Source organism: Sarcophilus harrisii, chromosome 1, assembly GCF_902635505.1.
Source record: "Sarcophilus harrisii chromosome 1, mSarHar1.11, whole genome shotgun sequence".
NCBI classification, from domain to species: Eukaryota; Metazoa; Chordata; class Mammalia; order Dasyuromorphia; family Dasyuridae; genus Sarcophilus; species Sarcophilus harrisii.
The window spans coordinates 384,976,811-384,995,873 of record NC_045426.1 but is presented as its reverse complement, the minus strand read 5'-3'; the positions used below and the strand labels follow the sequence as shown (position 1 = coordinate 384,995,873).

At 35.4% G+C, this 19,063-nt stretch overlaps 1 protein-coding gene across 1 annotated transcript in view; it reads left to right on the top strand.

The window, feature by feature from the left end:
- Positions 1-8,386: 8,386 nt before the first annotated feature.
- The window catches only part of CLPTM1L (CLPTM1 like), a 33,047-nt gene continuing 22,370 nt past the window's right edge, over positions 8,387-19,063 (top strand). The window contains exons 1-5 of the mRNA XM_003759584.4: positions 8,387-9,018; positions 9,966-10,066; positions 12,161-12,350; positions 15,465-15,610; positions 16,747-16,825. Of these exons, the coding sequence (XP_003759632.1) occupies positions 8,857-9,018; positions 9,966-10,066; positions 12,161-12,350; positions 15,465-15,610; positions 16,747-16,825 (678 nt within the window). The 5' untranslated portion in view covers positions 8,387-8,856. The remainder of the gene's footprint in view (positions 9,019-9,965; positions 10,067-12,160; positions 12,351-15,464; positions 15,611-16,746; positions 16,826-19,063) is intronic.

Below are 19,063 nucleotides of genomic sequence, written 5' to 3'. Positions count from 1 at the left end.
TTTTCAGCTCCTGGCAAGATAAGGTAGTTTGTGTTTCATCTTCTCCACATAAGGGAATGAGCAATGGAATTGATTCACCTCTGATATTTGCAGTTCAAGCCTGTCAACTATACCCACTTCATTCATTCTTTAAATGGATTTTTGCTTCCAGTTGCACTAGAAAGGCCAAGTTGGAATGGTTACTGATGTTGAGGTTAGCCAGGTCTGTGAGCTGCTTTCCAAACATTGCCAATCCCTGCTATGAAGTAAATCAACCTTTCTAGGGCACCAATGCCACACTAATAAATAAGTTTGTATTTTTCTAGTTCCTTAATATTTCATTAAGTATTATTCTCATTTTAGATAAAGATGAAGCTCAGAAAGGTTAAGTAGGGTCCAGTCTCTTTCCTGCCTGGTCAAAGATTGGATGGGAGAGATGGTGATATGGGGAATAAGTCTTGCTCTGCTCCAGTCTGAGGTCAATGATGTGACCTGGGATTATGATTTCTGAATATGACTGGGAATTTTTTAAAAAGGAGAGCAATTTACCAGAACATCTGGGAGTGGAATCCATACTTTGGCCTCCAAGCCTGGAGGAGTCTATGGAATCAGGTCCATGATGACTCAAACTTGGATTCACTTGGCTATGCTGAATATGGAAGTGAACTTGGTGGTACCAGTGCAATGGAGAAACTTAATTACCTCTGAACTCATTATGTGGAGGAAGACTGTGGTCCCAAATATTGGAGGGAAATGCCTTGTTTTCTCTCCAAAGTAAATATCACTTTGTAGAAGTTATTGTTAACTAGTTGGGGTTTTATTTTTAAGGTTAAGTGACTTGTCCAAAGTCACAAGGCAGGATTTGAACCCAAGCTTCGCTAGTTTCAAAGCTAATGCTTTTTTTTTTTTCATTATATAGCATTATCTTTGTAGCAAAGTATAACATAAGCTGTTTACACACTTTCTGACATTTAAAATTCTTCACAGCCTTTCTCCCTTCCAACTTTTTTAATGTTACTTTTTTCTCCTCTCCACAAACTTTACCATCTAACCATATAGACATGTTCCTAATTCTTCAAACATGATATTCCATTTCCCATCTCAGTTCCCATACCTAGAATGCTTTCTCTCCCAACCTCTCTTTGGCTTCTTTTATGAGTCAACTTTATTACGACCTTACCCCATTGGCATTTCTGAGTCTCCACATCATCTCCAGGATAATCTTCCATCTACTTAGTATTTATTTTGTATGTACAGATTTATATGTGGTTTGTTCTTCATTCTAATATAAGCTCCTTGAGGGTGAGGCTGTTTTTGCTTTCCCTTTGTATTTCTAGCAATTAACACAGTGTTTGACATAGTAAACACTTAATAAAATGTTGATTGATTTTGATTATACACAGTAGATGTTGAAAAAAATACTTTTCATATTGTATCAAGGGCAGGGCATATTTCAGTTTTGCCTTTGTATCAATACTATCTACCATGATGTTTGTGGCAGTCCTCTTTGTAGTGGCCAGAAACTGGAAACTGAGTAGATGCCCATCAATTGGAGAATAGCTGAATAAATTGTGGTATATGAATATTATGGAATATTATTGTTCGGTAAAAAATGACCAACAGGATGATTTCAGAAAGACCTGGAGAGACTTACATGAACTGATGCTGAGTGAACTCAGCAGGACCAGGAGATCATTATATACTTCAACAACAATACTATATGATGATCAATTTTGATGGAGGTGGCCTTCTTCAGCAATAAGATGAACCAAATCAGTTCTAATGGAGAAGTAGTTAACTGAACCAGCTACAACCAGCGAAAAAACTCTGGGAGATGACAAAGAACCATTACAATGAATTCCTAATCCCTATATTTTTGCCTGCCTGCATTTTTTATTTCCTTCGCAGGCTAATTGTACAATATTTCGGAGTTCAATTCTTTTTGTACAACATGTTTGGACATGTATACTTATTTTGTATTTAATTTATACTCTAATATATTTAACATGTATTGGTCATCCTGCCATCTAGGGGAGGGGGTGGGGGGAAAGAGGGGAAAAATTGGAATAAAAGGTTTGGCAAATGTCAATGCTGTAAAATTACCCATGCATATAACATAAATAAAAAGCTATTATTAAAAAAAAAAAAAGTACTACCTATCATGGTGCCTTGCATCTAAAAGGCAATTTGTAAATGCTAGTTGAATTCATTAAATTGAATTAAATGATGCTGAAATGTCTTCTCTTGGGTGAGAGAGAGTGCAAATTCATCTATGAATATTATATAATTATGTTAAGATACATTATATTAAATGTGAGCCCATGGGAGAGATGGAAGACATCTTTTCTACATTCATTTGTATAGCAAAATGGTCTAGATAAAGTTCATAGATTTTAGAGCTGGAAGGAAACTTAGAGGCTGGGGTTTGCTGCAAGCAAGTTGTTAAAAATCAATTGTTAAAAAAAAAAAATCAATTGTTAAATTTTCAGTGTCAGCATTAACAGTTTAGTAATCTGAAAATATTCAAATCAGGGATTAATTTTTTTTTTCTTTGCAGATTATCTAGACATAAGAAAGTGATGGAAAAAATGTTTATGTTGCAAATTAAACTAAATTGGTGCTGCTTAAAGTCTCCACTCTATTTTAAAAAATCTTTCTCATAGCTGCCAGTAATTTTCCTTAATTGCAGATCTCTACTCAGTTAACTCCAATGACTTCTCTGTTTGGCACTTAAAATCCTTCATAACTTAAGATCAATTTGCTTTTCTGGCCTTGTATATTACTCCCCTGTGCACACACAATACAACTAAACTAGCAATCTCTCTATTCCTCCCACATAATGCTTCATCTCCAGTATTTGCACCATTTTACTGTCTGCCTCCATTCCTAGAATAAGAATCTCTTCCTTCAGAACCACTTTCTATCTGAAGCTTTTCTTGAAAACCCCTAACTGCTGTTGGTCTCCCTTCCCAGCACATTTGTATTCATTTGAATATATTCTTTGTACATTTATTCTATTTATGCTTATCTACATACATGTATATATAAACACACAAATAAATGTGCATACACATACACAGTGAGTTGATAAAGAGAGATTCCCTAACAGCAGTAAAGACCCAGTTGATGTTATATAACATAAATTTGTAGGAACCCAATCAGAATTGTTGCCATGATTTTTTCCATCTTTGTTCAGCAGCTCTCCTATTTTTTCAGTCTTACACTTACTCCTACTATACATTCTTTGATTATGTGACACTGCCCTCCTGGCTAGTTCTCAAACAAGACATTCCTCTCTTAGTTCTGAGCATTTTTTCTAGCTATCCACCATACCTGGAATGCTCTCCCTCCTCATCTCTGCTACCTCTGCTCCCAACCAAAATTACAAATTTTACAGATAACCCTATCCAAACTCTCTTAATTCTAGTGCTTTCCCTCTTTTAATTATTTCCTATTTGTCTTGTATGTAGCTTGTTTGCACATATTTGTTTGCTTCTTATCTCTCCCCCCACCCCCCATTAGATTGTGAGCTCTTTGAAGGCAGGGACTGTCCTTTGCCTCTTTTTTGCATCCTCTTAGTGTTGGCATCTGCCACATAGTAGGCCTTTAATAAGAGTTTGCTGATTGATTGAATTCCAGTGCCAAACAAAGTATTCTGTGGATAGCAGATACTAAATAAATGTGAAATTTGCCTATCTATGTGATTATACAGGCAGAATAATTTTTCCTGCACCAAGGACTGAATATATGCATGCTCACCGAATATCAGAACTGGAAAAGGATCTTAGAGATCCTTTTATCCAGCTTCCTTTCCAAGATAGACAAAGTGTGACTTGCCCAGTCGTATAATTAATAAATAGCAGAACTGGGTTTTGAATCAAGTTTATGCAAAATATAGTACTTTTTTCCACTCTATCTTTGAACCTTCCACATGTAAATAGTCCATCCTGTAGGTTACAATTGGTTTGTGGTCTTTACCTAAATATTCAGAACTACTTTCTGAGCAGATTTTTTTCAATCATGTGATGGGTAATCACCACCAGGGTGTTCTGTCATTTATTCTCTGAAAAAGGCTTTACCCACTGAGAGTTATGGTGTGGCAAACATTTTAATTCTGTTTATGTTTGGATTTGATTTTACTTGGTTATAAAATGATGGAGACTAGATAATCTATAAATCTTCTACATCTAAGAACCTAAATGCTGTCTGTATGCCATAGATTTCTGTTGAAAGCTTTGCCTTCCCATTGCCATATAACATTAACTTTGGCTCTCAAAATATCAGGCTAAGATCAATTTTGTCTTTGATTCCAATCTAATAAACATTTAATTAGTAACTCTTATGAGCAAAGTACTATGCTAGGCCTTTAAGTGATAAAGAATTTTGGATCCTCATTAAGAATTGATTCACTTCATAGAATGAGAGTTCATGGCTCAGGGTCTGTGTATGTACTTATAAAAACAAATTGGTAACTATTTTAATAATAGTTTAAATAGTTTAAAAACAGTAATTCTACTTTTTTAATCCTTGTAATCTATTTAATGCATTTAAAATGTTTATAATCTATTCTTTTCACTGCGCCCTCAACCAAAAAAAAAAAAATGAAAAAAGAAAATTTTCATTGCAAATACACGTAGTCCAACAAAACAAGTTCCCACCTTGACTGTGTCTGAATATATGCCTTTCTGTATTTCAAGTTCATCTTTTTGTCAAAAGGTGAGGGGATATATTTCATCTTCATTCTTTTAGATTCCTAGTTTAAGATTGCCTTTATCAGAGTTTTAAAGACTTCCAAATTGTTTTTTTCCCCTATAATGTTGTCCTGGTATAAATTGTTCTTATTCTGTTAATTTCATTCTTTTTTTAGGAACCTCCTCAATTTCCTCTGAAACTGTCCATTTTGTCTTTTTTTAAGGCACAACAATATTTCATTACATTCATATTATCAGATTCATATACATTCATATACTATAATTTGTTTAGCCATTCCCCATTAAGACAGCTCCTTAGTTTCCAATTTTCAGCTACCATGAAAAGAACTGTTATAAATATTTTTACACATATTGATTCTTCTTCCTTTGATCTCTTTGGGAATATATTCCAAACATATATTGATGGTTTCAAATTATTTTCTAGAATGGATGGACCGATTTATAATTTCACTAATAGTGTGCCTTGTTGTTGAATCATTTCAGTTGTGTCCACCTTTTAGAGACCCATTTGGGAGTTTCTTGGCAAAGAAAACTGGAATGGTTTGCTATTTCCTTCTCCAGCTCATTTTACAGATGAGGAAACTGAAGCAAACAGGGTGAAGTTACTTACTCAAAGTCACACAATACCTAAGGCCAAATGTGAACTCATGAAGATGGATCTTTCAGATCCCAAGCCCAGAGCTTTATCCATTGTGCCACCTAGATGTCCCATCTAGCACATGTGCTAGTGTTGCTGTTTTTCCAGCAATCCCTTTCAAAATGTCATTTTCCTTTCTTGTCATCTTTGTCAGTCTAATAGGTATGAAGGGGAACCTCAAAGTTGCTTTAATTTGCATTTCTTTGTTAGTGCTTTAGAACATTTTTTCATATAGTTGCTGAAAACTTCCTTTAGAAATACCTGTTCAAATCCATCAATGATTTATCTATTGACAAATGACTGTTACTCTTATAAATTCAAATAATTTCCTTAGTAATCTTAGATATAACAACCTCATCTAAGAAGCTTGATGCAAGCATTTTCCCAGTTTCTTATTTTTAATTTTAATTACTCTCTTCCCTCCCTCTTTCCCTCCTCCCTTCCCTCCACTTTCTCTCCCTCCTTTTCTTCCCTCCCTTCTTTTCCTTCCTTCCTTCCTCCCTCTCTTCTTTCTTCCCTTCCTTTCCTCCCTTTCTTCCTTCCCTTTCTTTGTCCATTTTTTTACAACATAATATTAGAAATATTTTGTATGGCAACATGTATAATGGGGGCAGCTAGATGGTACAGTGGACTGAGCCCTTGCCCTGGAGTCAAGAGGATCTGGATTCTAATATGATCTTAGACATTTACTAGTTGTGTGACCATGACGGGAGTGAACCCTGAAACTGTCCTCCTTGATTTTTGGGGTGAACTCTGAAACTCTCCTCTGACAGAGACCCACCCTTCAGGGCAGTTAAGTGGTTTCATTAAGATTAGCGCAGGACCATTCTCTACTTAGCGCAAATTTAAATGGTCTCATTCAGCTGGAGATCTGGACCTGATATAACTTAAGTGGTAATATTCAACTGAAAATCTAGGCCTGGGAGCAACATCGAAGGAATCTCATTCAGTTGAAACCCCAGTCTTGGATTTCTTATAAAAAGACAATTTTAAACTCATATCTTTGCAGAAGTCCAAAATTGTATGCTTTGCCAAAGGACCTCTCCTCTTGGCACAGCTGCCTACCAGGACTCCTGCCCACTGTGGAGAGACCTTCTCAGTGATAACCTTTTGTTATTTCTCTGCCAGGACTTCTTGCAACTGAGGAGTCAGTCTTCCTAGCAAAGCTGGCTTCTTAGCCAACAATAAACTTCCCTCTTGCTAATCAGACATTTTCGGGTTGGTGAATTCTTTCATGTTGGACCTGTTTCCCACCAAACGGGATTCCCACAACTTTCTTCACTGCCATTAACTGCATCAACCATAGACAAGCTGCTTAGCCTTGTTTACCTCAATTTCAGCTGAAAAATGAATTGGAAAAGGAAAAAATAAATCATTCCAGTAATTTTTGTCAAGGAAACCCTAAACAAGAATTAAGATACGATTGAAAACAACTAAACAATGTGTATAATTGCTATCTTATTGGCAGCCTTCTTGAGGGAGATAAGAAAAGAAAAGAATTTGGAATCAAAATTAGTTTTAATTTTATTTAATGTGATTGGGAAATATATAACAAAACATCATTTTTTTTTAAAGTGTAGAAAAAAAAAAAAAAAGCCCTAGATTTGGTTTGGATGCCTATGATTTTTCAGAACGGATGAGAGCTCTTTATTTTGTTGTGCCAAGGAAACTGAAGCAAATAAAAACTGATTTTATTTTAACGTGGAGAGTTTACCCGAATGGGACCGTTTCTAAAGCATATGGGTACCAGAGAAACTGAGGCACAGAGCTTATATGGAGTTTTAGCTAATTAAGGTTTGCAAGCAGAATACAAAAGCTGAGTATGCACTTAGTCTAACATTTTGCAGATGTTATCTTTGGGGAAACAAAGGCAGATTTGGGAGACAAGGAGACTTGGAAGGATAGGAGACAGCGAAGTGGGGGACAATAAGCAAAGTCCTGAGGGAGGAAAGGATCACCCTGGCAAGGAGGCAGAGATAAGGAAGAGGGCATCCTTCACTGTGACACACTGGTATGTGAAGGGAGGGTGGGGAGGATCGGAGCCTCACGGTTTAGGGCTCTCCAATTTGGAACTATGCCCAAAAAGTCATCAAACTCTGCATACCCTTTGATCCAGCAGTGTTACTACTGGGCTTATACCCCAAAGAGATCATAAAGAAGGGAAAGAGACCTGTATGTGCCAAATTGTTTGTGGCAGCCCTGTTTGTAGTGGCTAGAAACTGGAAAATGAATGGATGCACATCAACTGGAGAATGGTTGAGTAAATTGTGGTATATGAATGTTATGGAATAGTATTGTTCTGTAAGAAATGACCAGCAGGATGAATACAGAGAGGCTTGGAGAGACTTAAATGAACTGATGTTGAGTGAAATGAGCAGAACCAGTAGATCATTATATGATACTGTATGAGGATGTATTCTGATGGAAGTGGATTTCTTCAACAAAGAGAAGATCTAACTTAGTTTCAATTGATCAAGGATGGACAGAAGCAGCTACACCCAAAGAAAGAACACTAGGAAATGAATGTAAACTGTTTGCATTTTTGTTTTTCTTCCCGGGTTATTTATACCTTTTAAATCCTATTCTCCCTGAGCAACAAGAAAACTGTTCGGTTCTGCACAAAAACATTGTATCCAAGATCTACTGTAACCTATTTAACATGTATAGGACTGCTTGCCATTTGGGGGAGGGGAAAAATCGGAACAGAAGTGAGTGCAAGGGATAATATTGTAAAAAACAAAAATTACCCTGGCATGGGTTCTGTCAATAAAAAGTTATTAAAAAAAAAAAAAAAAAAAAAAAAGGTTTAGGGCTCTCTTCTAAACTCAATTTTCCTAGACCTAATTGCAAGAAGGGAGGGGGAAAAAGGGATGGACTATTATCCAGGCCCAGCAATTTATCCTTTGAGATCTGGAGGAAAAAGGTGGGGAAGGAGATCAAGACGCTTAAAGGGAGAAGTCCTCCGAGGCGCAAGGGATGCAGGTGGAGAAGACTACACTTCCCAGAGCGTAGCGGGGCAGCGGCAAGGGGCGGAAGGAGGGGTGGGGCTACTTCCGGAAAGGCGGTTCCTCCCTCCCCGGAAACGTTTTTTGAGTGTCCAGCTCGGCAAATCCCGCAGTGACAGGTTAGCGATGCCGCCGTTGGCCATAGACGAACTGGGAACATGAGAGGTGCCACGGATCCTCCTCGGGCGCAGCCCCCTTACGTGTCCCCGCGGCGGGGCCCGGAGCTCTCTCAGTGATTGGCTGCAGGCTGCGACAGCGGCGGCGTCCTCGAAGGCAGCCCAGGCTCCCGGTAGCTCCCTCTCGGGCCCGGGGCGGGGGAGGCGCTGCCTCGGACCTGGGGGAGGGAACGACCCTCCTCTGCTCTCCCTCACTCCCTCCCCCCACCGCGCGGGTGCGCGTGAGGGATTCGGGAGGGTGCGCGCCCCCGTCCCGCGGCCCCTCGCTCGCCCCCGTCCCGCGGCCCCTCGCTCGCCCCTTGGCCCACGTGCTGGGTGTCAGCTCCCCCTGAGGCGGCCCCGGCGCCATGTGGAGCAGCCGGAGTTCCTTCACTAGCCTCATCGTCGGCGTGTTCGTGGTGTATGTGGTGCACACCTGCTGGGTGATGTACGGGATCGTCTACACGCGGCCGTGCAGCGGGGACAGCAACTGCATCCAGCCGTACCTGGCGCGAAGGCCTAAGCTGCAGGTGAGTGCCCCTCCCCTGCCCGCCCCGTTCTGCGCTCGCCCTTCGCGATTCGTGTCATCGCGCTGCCTGAAGAGCCCCTTCCGGGCTCCCCAGTCAGAGCTCGCAAGATGTGTGTGCATTAAATGGGTGTCCTGTACATAAATCTATAACATGCTCAATCACATGTAACCGACACAACGTGTGTTACAGGCGTGTATGCATGCACACAGTAGATAAAATATACGCATAATCTGAGTATATGCACATATAGCAGCTATGGTATATAGTGCGTGCTGTGCGTTTTTGCGCACATATAACGGTATAACATGCCTGGGCACACACATAACGTGTTTGTGTGAGCATGTACATCTGTGTATGAGTTAATGAGTATATGTACAGAAATAAAAAGTAATAATAAGTAACAAATAACAAGTAATAACATGTGTTGTGTTGCATTATGCACTGTAACATTGTGTTGTTTATATAAGTGTATATAACACATGCGTGTCTGGTTATAAACTAGACGATGTCAGTCTACTGACCTATCTCCATGGGTTCGTGTTTATCTTGCTCTGGGGAATGAGGCAAAGTGAGGACTCCAATTGGGAGGATGACTGCCGCTCTATACTTCTGTGAATGAGAAAACAAATTGCTACTTTGAGAGTTTGTTCCTTAGTTTCTTCAAATAAATAAGATCTACAGTAAGGCAAAGATATTTGATTCCCTTCCTCCATTTTCAAGTGGTTTTTATTACTAGCTTTTGTAAATATATTATCAGGCCATCCCCAGGTGTTGCATATGTCGTCTTTAATTTTCAGAGATAAAACTTGTTGCCTATCTCTTCATCTGGTCATATTTTAAACGTATCAGTAGTTTGTATAGAATGGGGAAACTTTGTTGAATATGTGTACATTTTCTAACAAGAGTCCCTTGTGCACTAATTTTCCTTTATCATCATTGCTTGCCAGCTGAGTGTATACACCACTACAAGGTCCAATCTTGGTGCTGAGAATAATATAGATCTGGTTTTGAATGTGGAAGATTTTGATGTTGAGTCTAAATTTGAAAGGTATGATATTAGTGTTGTACATTTTTAAATGAACTTTTGTGTTTTTCTTGTTGAAATGCATTGTTTAAAAGCTAAGATCACAAATGTGACATTCTATTCTGCCTTATCTAATTTTATCAGGTTTAAGAACCAAAATATTACTATGTTCAGAAGTCATCATTAAAGCAACATGCCAGAGTGCCTAATATGTCTTTAGAAATCATACTTTATAATCACCCACATCCCAACCCGAAAGTACAGCAATCGGTGTGGTAAACAGGAAATAAAACATTTTCTAGAACTGAAAATAACTAACTTATTTGACAGAAGTTAATATGACTTTTTACACTGAGTATGTTTATGTTGTGTGTGGGTAGTGTATTTCACGCAATATGAAGAACTTGTGTTATCTTTGCTTGGTTTTGTTGACATATCTATATAAAAGTAAAGATTCTTGAGATAAGATTGAGTATGTAGAATTTATATATTGAATAATAGAAGATTGACTATGTAGGCTAAATAAGAGAAAAAGTCTAAATTATGTGAAATTAAATTATTTTTTTTAAATTGGAGACAAAAATGAATTCTATCTCATCCTCATTTTAAAAGTAGAAAGGTAATTCTTTTTAAGATTCTCATTTATCTTGTTTTCACAGTTATTCAGTTTTAAATGGAAATCATCACTATCAATTAAGGCCAGAAAATCCTACATTTCTGCTATAATAAAATTCTAATTAATATTTTTTGGCTGAAATTTTGGTTTCCTTAATATAAAGAACCCCCTAATGTAGAAGCACCCCCTACCTATGCAAATCAGCAACTGTCAGTCTTAGAGAGTTAGGAACACTGTGAGGTTATTATATATTATACAGTGTCAGGAGTGCTTGCTTTTGTGGTAAGAATTCAAAATTTGACAATAGAACATTAGATTTTTAAAACATACTGTTAGTGGATGCATGTTTTTTGTTTCTAGTAGAATGATCCTATCAAGAAAGTCCTAGAGTAATATTTGAGGAATGTATGAGACAAATACTTCTAATTCACTCTTTCTTTGAAGCTTGTAGTAAAATCCTACATGTGGAGATTTTTTTTTTTTAATAATAATTATGAGGTGTTTTTCATTGTATCTGTTACTACAATAGGAGTTATTTGGAGATAAAAAATGTTTGCTGTTTAAAATAATAATGTTTGAATGCTTTAATGCTATAAAAATTTAATGCAAGTGGAAATTGAATAATTCACTGCATTGGAATAAAAAATGTATGTGGTTCTTAAAAATTTTTATAGAGCAATAATTTAAGAAGCTGCTATGTAATTTAAACCTGTAATAGTTAACATAGGCAAAATTTGATTCAAAGATAAAATAGACTTGCCATAGGCCTACATATTTTTCTTTGGTTTCTACTAAAATATAATGTTTGGTGGATGAAAATGAAGCTTGGATATTAGCTGTATATTGTTTGCCACTTACATTAAAGCGAAAGTAAATCTAGAGAATGGTTTTAAAACTAGTTCTTATGTTTGTTGAGACTTTGTTGCTTTTTGAATTATTTAAATTACTTGGTTTCAGTTTGAAGACTTAAGTTCATATCCCTCCCCAAGCACCTGTTTTTTGGTCACATACACATTACTTAACCTCCCCCATCGTGGAAAGAACTATGAATTTGGAGGCAGAGTCAGAATTTGAATCCAGACTCTGCCATTTATTACCTCTATGACCTTGGACAAATCCCTTAACTGATTTCGACCTGAATTTTCTCATCTCTGTACTGAGACGGTTGGACTACATGGCCCTCCAAGGTCCCTTGCTGTTGTGTATTTGTGATTCCATGATCTGTGATTTTATAACCTCATTTATAAAATTGTGGTAACAATTTTTGCAGTAAATACACCAAAAATTGCAGTTATGAAATGAACATTTTAAGTAAAATATAAATATAAGTTGTTTTTGTTATCAAAATGTTTATTACAAAAATAGATATGAAAAATATACTACTTTCAGTGAAGTCATGCAGTCTTTTTGGTTAATTCTAAGCTATAATTAGTTGGTTTGAAACTACTGTTATTATTCATACTATGCAGGTGATTTTTATCTTTATTTTATTTTTGCTTTAGGACAGTCAATGTATCCGTGCCAAAGAAAACAAGAAATAATGGCACCTTATATGCTTATATATTTCTTCACCATGCTGGGATCTTGCCTTGGCATGATGGTAAGCAGGTGCATGTAGTCAGTCCTCTTACTACATACATGGTTCCCAAACCAGAAGAAATCAATCTTCTCACAGGAGAATCCGCTACCCAGGTAAGGATAGTATTTACTATTTGAGTTTTTGCTGTTCTTTGTTGTTTTAGAGATGTAACAAGTCTTTTAAGGTAGCATAAAAATTTTAATTATAAAACCATATAATTTTGAAAGTAATGTAAATGTTTTGAATTTAATCTTTTGTAATGGAATTGTAGTGTAATCTAGCATTTAAGTCACCCAATTTAGAGTTAGAAAGATCTGCATTTCAATTCTGTGTTGGTCACTTACTACTTGTATGAGCTGTGCAAACTCCTTATCCTCTCTGAGTCTGTTTTCTTAGCTGTGAGATAATGATAACACTTATTTCACTCAGTTATTGTTTTGCCACCTTTTTTTTTTCCCTTGCCAAGCCGTTGGGGTTAAGCGATTACAACTAATAAGTGTTAAGTGTCTGAGGCTAGACTTGAACTCAAGTCCTCTTGACTTTAGAGCCAGTACTCTATCCTCTGCACCGTCTAGATGCCCCAGATTTACCACTCATTTGTGGAGTTCAAGTGAAGTAACATATATAAAGCATTTTACACACCTTAAACTGCTATACAACATAAACTATTATTTAAGCTTCAAGACATTTAATAGTAGGTAATACCCCCCCCCCAAAAAAAAAAAAAAGGCAGGGGGGGAGATAATAACCTAAGTGGTTTGCCCAAACTACCTCCTATATTTGTAGCATGTCCAGATTTCATGAAATTATTTTTGAAGAAATGTCTATAGTCAGTTTTTCATCTGTTAGAAATCATTTTGAAGAGTTAGTTGCATACTTTCCAAACTAGGCTTATTTTCCCATGACTAGTAACTTCACAATTTAATAGGGTAGTAAAGCTAAAAGGATTTGGAACTTTGTTTACCTTTGATATCATACCTAATTGTTTGTTGATTAAGATTGTTACAGACTTGAAAAGGAATGGAAAGTAAATTAAAAATGAGATAAGACTTAGAACAAGATCACTTGCTTTGGACAAAATGCTTTAGAGGAGTGACTTATGCAAAATATTCTACTGCAGTCAGTCAGATGATGGGTTGATCAATTAAGGAAAAAAACTGATCAATTACTTATACATCACTTGCTCTGTGATCTTAATCAGCGTGAGAATTTTCTTTACTAATGTAGACAGCAGACCACCCATACTTTTTCATCACATCTAGTCCTTGTCCTTTTTTCACATAAAGGATCAATTGAGTGATCTGGAAGCCTTTTTCTAGAGGTCTTTTAAATTTTCATGGGTACCAATGCAACACTTGAACTCTCTTGATCAACTCAACTCTTGTTATCTTGATGAGTGCACCTCCCTTTCTGGTCATTCATGTCCTCAGTGATAGCCAGGTCTCCCACTCTCACATATAAATCACTAAGATCACTTTGTTTTAGAAGGTAAATAAAATAATACAGGAAACTTCTTTCTAAATTTTATGTTAAGTCAATGTAAACAATTTTTTTAAAAAATTTTCTTTTTCAATTAATCCTCTGGCTATCTGCAGTATTTCTACTCTCAATTCCTTTTCTGAATTTTTTAAAATAAAGATTTGTTGTCAGTTACCTGCTTTTCTTTCTAAACAATTTCTGACACTTGTCTTTGGAACTAAGTTGTTAGTTCAATTGTTGATTTGTTAAAGCAGTGAACTACCAGTACCTGCTCTTTTATGCCTCTCAGAGGGCCTGAGGAAAACAATTGGGAAGGCTTTCTGAGATGGGTCAAGATCTCATTAGTAACTCAGAACTACAAAGGTTGATTGTGCACAAAACATGAAAGCCTCATGACTTTCCCTTTCAGCTGGCAAGATAGAAATGAGAGAAAATAAATTAGGGTCTAATGGTTAGATGTTAGTGGGCTAGAATGGATTGTTCAGACTGAGCCATTAGCAGGTATTGTGAGATCTTTATCTACTTTGTTACCAAAATCTAAAGATCCCATATGCTGCTGGATTTTTTTTGACAATATAAGAACATAAACATGATACATTTATATTTTGACAAGTAACATAAACATTCATGTACGAATTTTCCATTCATTCAGAAAATATTTATTAAGTGCCCCCAGCCACTTGTACAGGGAAAGATTCCTGTATTCAAGGAACATGGAAGCAGGCAAGTAACACAGCAGAGTCCCAGAGTACTGGAAGCCACTTTATGTCTTGCCTCATTACTTAATAATTAACTGTAACTCTTAGCAAATTACTTAACCTTTCTGTCTGCACGACTTCATCTGCAAAATGGGGATAATAATAGTATCTTTCTTATAGAGTTGTTGTGAAGATTAAATTAGATAATGTATGTAAAGCATTTTATAAATGTCAATTATTAATAATACAAGGGATGAAAGTACAAATTTATCAGTAGTTACAATACAGATTAGATTATTTAAGAACTTATGAGAAAGGAACAGGGCACTCTGAGCTCAGAGAAAAGACATTACTATTGAATAGGAGGTTGACTAAAAAGATTGCAGAGAGGGATTTTAAAACTCTAACGAGAATAGAAGAATCAATTGGAGAATGGCTGTGCTGTGTGATTATTTTTGAATAGTATTGTTATGTAAGAGAAGAAAAGCAGGATGCTCTCAAAAAAAACTTTGAAAGTCCTCCATGAGTTCATGCAAAGTGCAATGTAATATGTACAAAGATAAGTTGATCAGCTATGAATGACTGCTATTCTCAGCAATATAGTGATCCAAGAGTACTGTGAAGGACTTAGGATGGAAAATGCTATCCATACCCAGAGAAAGAACTGATTGTATCTGAATACAGATTGAAGCATTTTTTTTTTTTTTTTTTTTTGCTTTATTTTTCTTGAGGGTTTTGTTGGGGAGAGGAGGACTTCACATATGCCTTCTCAGTGTTGGTTGTGGGGGGAAGAAGGATGGAGAAGGAGAAAAGGAGAAAGACTTTTTTTTAATTAAAAAAATCTTAAAACAGTTGTTAAAAAACATGTTTTACATGTAACTGAGAAAAATATTAAATAAATGGGGGATTTTTTTTTTTATTTTAAGAATAGAAATTTCAAGAGGCAGTGATGGTATAGGGAACAATATGAGTAAAGTTAAGGACGCAGAAAAGTCTTGATTGTACATTATTGATTGTGATTAATACATGGTTCTTTCCCTTATTTCCAAGCAAATTGAAGCAGAAAAGAAACCAACAAATGCCCTAGATGAGCCAGTTTCTCATTGGAGATCAAGGCTAACACTCAATGTAATGGTGGATGATTTTGTCTTTGATGGATCCTCTCTCCCAGCTGATGTTCATAGATACATGAAGATGTAAGTAGTGATTCAGTTAGTAAATGGATATTAGCAATGCAGTTAACTCTGGATTCTCCATGATGATGGGGACACCAACGTGGGGATGATTCAAAATATTGCATGATCAAAAAATTACTTAGAATTCATAGCTTCAAATAATTAAAGTAAATTTGCATTCTTTCAGCTCGTACAAATTGGAGGTAGAGGGAATATGTAAGGCAAAAGGTTTTTTGAATGACCAGCTAAAATTCAGATTTGAATATAGATAATTAAAAATGTATTAATTTTTGAGTAGTTGAGCTTATTAAGCTCACTTTTCATCAGACCTGTTTATACTGCTTCCCTCTTGTCTTCTTTAGTCATTAGCCTCATTAATGGGATGTTGGTTAGTTTTGCTATATGATAAAGAAGTTATTGTGGAGAAGAATGTTTACATTAATTTTTTATATCATGAGTTTTATTCTTTTTTGCTTTCTCAAGTCATTACTGTAGTGAGACTATTTCTATTTAATACCCTATAAATTATCTCTTCTTGTATGAAGATTTTGCACACTTTTGTCTTTTTAATAGATAAGTGGTTATAAAAGCAGACATTAGGTAGAATTGCCTTTTATATTTAAATGTAGCCACTGGCAGGAGTGGTCTGGGAAAGACTTAGTGAAAGACATTGGAAAATTATATCAATATCTAGCTAATATATACAGCCGACAATTTAAATTCCATATTACCAAATGAAAGATAACAGATAAAGACTCATGCAGAACGAGACCTGGAAAAAAAAAACATATCGGATTAAGATTTTGTACACTTTTGTCTTTTTAATAGATAAGTGGTTATAAAAGCAGACTTTAGGTGGAGTTGCTTTTTATATTTAGCTGTGACAAAATCAGGATGTTTGAGAAAATGTATTTGCCTTTAGAAGTTTTATGATAATGAATTAGAATTGATCCTTATTTATTTAGACATAAATTTCAAGTTAGACCACTAAGAATTTTCTAAGCTAATGCTTATGTTCTAAAGGCAAAAATAATCATAGGCTAGCATAATATAATTTGCTAATTTATTGTATACCCTCAGATTGTCAGACTAAACTTTTTTCTTAGATGGTTTAATATTTAAGAATTCATATTAAAATCCTTATTTTAATATCACAGGATTCAATTAGGAAAAACAGTACATTACTTGCCCATACTATTTATTGATCAACTTAGCAACCGAGTAAAAGATTTAATGGTAAGTGTCTATTCATTGTTTTAATGAATTATGTAACATTTTGTTATTTGAGACGTTAATTAGCAACTCAAAGGTTTTCTTTCTAAGAAAAGGAACATTCTTATTTAGGTGTTATTTTCAGAATGTATAGTATATTCTGTGTATAGATAATATGTAGGTATATAAAGGAATAGTATATCCAGTATTTAGGTACTTTTTAGAACAATGGAAGGGGCAGCTCATCAGCTGGTGCTTAGGGAACAAAACAACATATGTAATGTTAACATAATCTTTTGTAGCTATAACAGAAGTTAGATAATCCAGAGTGATGTTTTAGGATATTTTTCCCTCATATGAGCTCAGCAAACTAATGTAGTAATGCACACACAGATATTAAATGAATAGAAACTATAACATATAAATAATGTTATTTCCTTCTAGGATTTACAGTAATTAATAGTAATAACATTTAATAATAACAAAAAGACAATTTGTTTATTTTATTTACCTATGCAACAGTTCATAGCACATTAAAAGTAAAGGAATGATAAATAGCAGAGTGACAACTTTTCCAGTGATCATTTCTGTTTGAACCCATCAAAAAAAAATTAGAATAATTATGAAAAAACTCAAGAAACCCTAGCAATACCATTGATTGGGTTAGCATCTTCAACAGTATAAAAATAAGAAATAGACTGGAAAGAACAGAGCTGTTGGAACCATTATAATGAATGTCCTGGCTAGAGTATAGCAGAGAGAATGGTGGTGTTGCTTCATGTTCCAGTAGAAGAAAAATATATCGGAAACAAATTAGAAGTACTAATATTCTACAGGCTGAAAATGCTTGGTATATATAATCCTGATTACTAAAACAAGTAAGCCATAAATTCTCAGGAAATAAGGTTGAAAATAAAATTTTTTTTATTATGTGCCCATGCATCATAATGACAGAACTGGAAACTGGTTATTAGTTATAGGCAGGAACTTTATACTGCTTTTTACCAGTAATAGCCTCAGTCCAGTATACATAGAAGTATATTGAAGATCAATACAGAGTGATTGTAAGAAATAACTTCATTATTAAGCCCAAATTAGGTGAAACAAGAGCAGAAATTAGAAGTTAATTAAACCTGAAGATCCTGAAGGCAATGAAAATCTGTCTTTAACATAAATTTCAGAAGTGCTCATTAATAATGAAAGAATGGTTAAAAAAATAAAATAACAAACAAGTGTCATTATCTTGAATGTTTTTAGAGAGGAGAAGGGCATTAGTGGAATTTGAAATGCCCTTTTAAAGTTTGATAGCACAAATCAAACTAAAATTAAATAAGTAACTCAAAACAGAATAATTTTAAAGACTGATACTCTAAATCCCAGTTTTTTAAACTGGTTTGCAACTCTATCTGGGAATCTCATAATTTAATGTGGGGGTCACAAAATTATGATTTATTATCAGTAAATGCTAGATTTATATACCTGTTTTATATACTAACATACCCATTGTCACATAAAAATTTATTGGGCAAAAAGAGGCCCTGAATGGAAAAAGTTTAAAAAACTATGCTCTAAAACCATCAAGAACAAAACGTCTTTTACAATATTTACATATTATATATACACTGTACACACCAATATGCAGAAGTGTATGTTTCAACTATTACCATGGTACAGAGGAAGAAGAGAGCAGCCCAAGAAAGCTTCTAAGGAAAAACAGAATACCACTGTGGCTGTAGTGATTTGAGAAAGATTTGGTGAATGACACTGGAAAATTATATCAATATCTAGCCAATATGCACAGTAAACAATTTAAATCCTGTATTACCCAAATAAAGACAACAAATATATGTGCAGAAAAGTATCTGGGGGGAGAAATATCACAAAAGCTCGAAAAACAAAAAATTTAGAGGAGAAAGGAACCCCTGAAAAAAGGGAATGTGAAAGATTTTCATTGGTCTTTGTGGTTGGAAAAAAGTCTCTAACAGAATAAAAATACAATTTGAATTAACTGTTAAGCAGATTGAGTACCATCAAAATTTTTTAAATGATTAAGGGAAATGACTTTAAATTATAGCTTCACTATAAAACAAAATTAATGATTATGAATGAGATCTATACTTATTGATTGAACTACTTCATAGCATATGAATTACAGTTCTCACTTTATATAAATTTGATTTTATGTAAAGAATTCTGAAAGAAGTCCTTATTTTCCAAAAATATCTAGGTTAACTTTATAGTGTTGTGCTCTCTCTCTCTCTT